Below are 3,949 nucleotides of genomic sequence, written 5' to 3'. Positions count from 1 at the left end.
AAGATGCTAGTCCTGATCCTGCTGAAGCTGAACTTCGCATTTACGTTGCTTCGCTTTTTTTACTGGCTTCCATGGAAGTCCACCAACAGCTTTCCGGAAGCGTTGTTCGAAATCAGTGAAGTCATACTCAGTCTGGCTGCCATTACCGGAGCCAAGAGCCTATGGGCTTACAAATCCAACAAGGCCATGCTCTCTTCACGTTACTTCGAGTCCTCGGAAGCCAACGGTGGTTTCGAATTGGGGCAACGTTCTCTGAGGCCACCTTTTTCCTGGCATGACAAGCTGGTCCCGCCACTGCTGTTCGGCCACGCCTTTATGGGCCTCTTGCTCTGCTTTTTGTCTACCTTCCCATCATGGACGTGCGAGGCGCACGAGTCTTTGCTGGATGACCCCACGCGCATATTTTTCCTCAGTCTGTTCACGACGTCCCAAGCCTACATGGCGATGACAACATACACCGTCTTCTGCCTGGACGTCTGCAGGAAGATGCAATGTGCGGCCGCCGAGCTGCAGTGTACCTACCAGTTCATCACCCACGACGCCCTGAGTGGGCTTCACCGGAAGTGGGAGCGGTACTGCCACTACCTGAGCGACATAAGCCACAACTTCCTCGGATTCGTGTGCACGTGGTACTGCTACCTGTTCGTCAGATGCGTCTACCTGATCACGCTCCTCACCGCAGTGTTGGCCACCGGTAGCTGCGTGGCCATAAATCAGATGTACGTGCCCACGTTCGAAGCCAGCTATCTCTTCTTGTTGTGCTTCGTCTCGATTAGACTTAACAGGACGCTGCTCTCGCCCGTCGAACATCTCCGGGAACTGACCTTGTCCAGGAAAACCAGCGAGGCCGCGATCCATATCGAGGTCCAGAGGTTCATGTACCGAATCAACAAATACCTCTCCATGACTCTGCTGAAGATCCCCATCTGGACGGATACCGCTCTCAGGGCCTTCGGGATGCTCATCGTGGCGCTGCTAGTGCTGCACGGAAAGCTCGACCATTTGACGGTGCTGTGAGTAGCGGGAGCACCACTTAATATGACTGCTCCTGCGGGGTCACCTGGGGATAGACAAAATTTTCTATAATAAATGTAGTATCAGAGAGCCGAGAAAATGCGCTCTATTCTACACTGAACAATGAGAAAGTACGTTTTTTTATCAAGTGTCCACACTGTTTATTAGCATCAGTACTCGAGTCTGATGAATAAGTAATATATTGCTGGGAAGTCATCTCACCATGAAGGTATTCACTGATACATACCGTACGTGTGCGATAACTTTCTAGAAATATGTACCGGCGCATTAACGGGCACAGAAGAATTGATATTCGAAAAATAAAGCTGAGGGCCCGTTATGTACTATACGAAAGCGATGAAATAATGCGTCCCGAGTTGAAGGCTTTTATTTATAGTGTGAACTTTGAAGTATGAACACGGCATGCGAGCAGATTTCTCGTCAGTTAATTGCGAGGTATGTGACACAACCCTCAGAGTAAGTAAACGTTTCGACACGGTAACTTGTCGTCTGTAACTCTCGAGCACGCACCCCCTGTACAGGGATTTTTTCACCACTGTAGATGGGCACATACGTGTACTTTTACAGTTTCTGTTGCTCAAAGTTACATGTTCATCTTGCACTACAACAATTATTTGGTCCAGCGTATATATGCATGCTTATACAAAACGACAAGCAGCTCAAACAAGATAACAATACAAGGATAGAGTTGGCGCCGACCTGAAATTCTGTAAGGGAGCTCTTGTGGAAAGCGCTAAGACGATCTCTGTCTTGTCGTGTTCGTGTTGTTTGTCCTTTTGTAAGTTGGCTCTTGCTTTACGGCAAAAGTGTCCATGCGCCAGCGCTCATCTGCCAACTTAATACAATGGGAATGAAAATCGGATCAAAAGTGTGTTTAGTAGAGAGCAAGACGTTGTCATGCAGCATTATTTAGATGCATAAACTGGAGTTCAACCGTGAGACAAGAAGCTTAACATCAAAGTGCGCATGAATATGATTACTCTTTCTTTAAGCGAAAGGCATCAGGTTTCTTCGGAGCAGTCGCCTTTTGATTGTATTACAAAATGAAAACGAGGGAACGCAAACTAACAGTGGTTATTATACTTCAGAAATCTTCCACTTAATCAGGAAGTTCATCATGCCGGGCTGCAAAGGCCTAATATTAGGGGTTCACCGACTGTTAAATACACGCCTATGGCATTAGCATCGGAGAGAATATTGACTAGGAGGTTGCATGTGCATTTTTACTCCAATAGTTTGCAGAAATCGGATATGATATGCATCGAAAATTTTCTTTGGGGAGATTGCTGTGTTTCATGTAATTTCCACCTTAAAGGCTAATTGCTAATTCAGGATGTTTACAGGTAGATTATATCTATTTTATGAGAGCACTTTTCTAAGGCATATGGTGTTCAGAAAAACATTCGGTTTGCATATACGTAGAACAAGTTTTTGTTACTTTTTATTTTTTTCTGGATGGGCAAGGCGTGAGGCGGGAAGTGACCGTTGCTGCTCTTCGAATAAGGAGCGTCTACAGCTTATTTTTTTTTCTGCTGTTGTCATCTGACAGCGATACTAATCGAATAACCCCAATAGGCCACGGAAACTCAAACATCTATTGCCCATCGAAACACGCAAGAACCGGGGAAATAACATCAGGCTGAAACTAATCTTCTGCAATGCCCGCTTCTTTCCTTTTAGTACTCGATGCGAAGGCATGTCGCCACTTTTGCCGCGTCGACACTCCATCACGTGTGGAGGATTAGCTCGTCTGCTCCAGCTGTGCGGCAAAGTGAGGATTGATGGTCGTTCGATTGAAAGGCATGATCCCGAACCAGAATAAGCAAGAACTTTGCCTTGTGTGCAGGCATTCACGAACGCCGACGCCGCAAGCGAGCGCACGCACACACACGCACACACACACGTGCACACACAAACACATGCGCGCGTGCACACGCTCTCACACACTACACACACGGGCCAACACTAAGATGGGCTTACGTGCGAAGACACGCATTAGTAGGAAGTTCTCGCGGGCTTGATGGATCATGCTTTGAGTGAGCTAAAAGCTCCGCGAGAACAAGACAGGTAAAAAGAAACAACAAGACAACGCCGGCGCAAGGGTGCAATTTTTTTTTAATATTGCTGATCGAAAGCACAAACTCAAGCGCGTGACCAGCACATCGTCACACCTGCACACCTGCCGATGAATTCATCAATAGTTGTGCAGGAACTTTTGATACAGTGATGGGAAGTTAAGTCGCCGATGTATTGCTGGTGTTTAATAAACTTCCGCATGGTTCGAAGATGTTCAGGCTGTAGAATCAATCATTACTCCTAAATTTCTTGCTTCCGAATTGCTTTATTTGTTTATTTATTGTTGCTGTAGAAATTATGTGCTTCATTTCTGATATTCATAATTTCTACTTGTCATTGTGTAATATTCTTTAGCCCTCTCATCACATGAAAAGGCGTAAGCTAACAAATATAAATGTTTTTGTTATAACTACCTGGCTTTTGGCCTATCCCCTAGCGTGGATGTGTGCCACACATTCCAGGCTCTTTTTTTTCTTGCGCGGGCTGCTCATTGTTCATTTAAATACCTTAATTAGCGTGGTAGGTTTCTTCACAAGTTTTTCTCTGTTGTATCCATTGCGGCCCTGTTTTCTTGGAATATACACAGTTGCTACATATATACCTGAAGCTTCATTGGTAGAAATTTTTGTCACACATTTAGTCTGCGCGATTCTTTCATCTCTTCATCTGCGCGTGTTCTTCAAGTACTACGCATACAGTCTGCGGACTGCGTCCATGGTACCTTTCGTCTCTTCCACCGATACTTTTATTCGTGCAGCTTTAAGCTTTTAAAGACATGCAGAGACATCATCGTGCGCGGATCACAGAGTGCACGTGGCAAACGCACCAAAAAACACGA

The 3,949-nt window shown here is 45.7% G+C and overlaps 1 protein-coding gene across 1 annotated transcript in view; it reads left to right on the top strand.

Annotated features, from left to right (window-relative positions):
• The window catches only part of LOC142769334 (uncharacterized), a 2,697-nt gene extending 1,593 nt beyond the window's left edge, over nt 1-1,104 (top strand). Inside the window, exon 2 of the mRNA XM_075872485.1 lies at nt 1-1,104. This exon is cut by the window's left edge and continues 46 nt beyond it. Within this exon, the coding sequence (XP_075728600.1) occupies nt 1-1,017 (1,017 nt within the window). The 3' untranslated portion in view covers nt 1,018-1,104.
• Nucleotides 1,105-3,949: the final 2,845 nt, after the last annotated feature.

Source organism: Rhipicephalus microplus, chromosome 8 (assembly GCF_043290135.1).
Source record: "Rhipicephalus microplus isolate Deutch F79 chromosome 8, USDA_Rmic, whole genome shotgun sequence".
In the NCBI taxonomy this organism is placed as follows: domain Eukaryota; kingdom Metazoa; phylum Arthropoda; class Arachnida; order Ixodida; family Ixodidae; genus Rhipicephalus; species Rhipicephalus microplus.
Note: the sequence above shows the minus strand (reverse complement) of the source record. Positions and strands in the feature narration are given on the sequence as shown.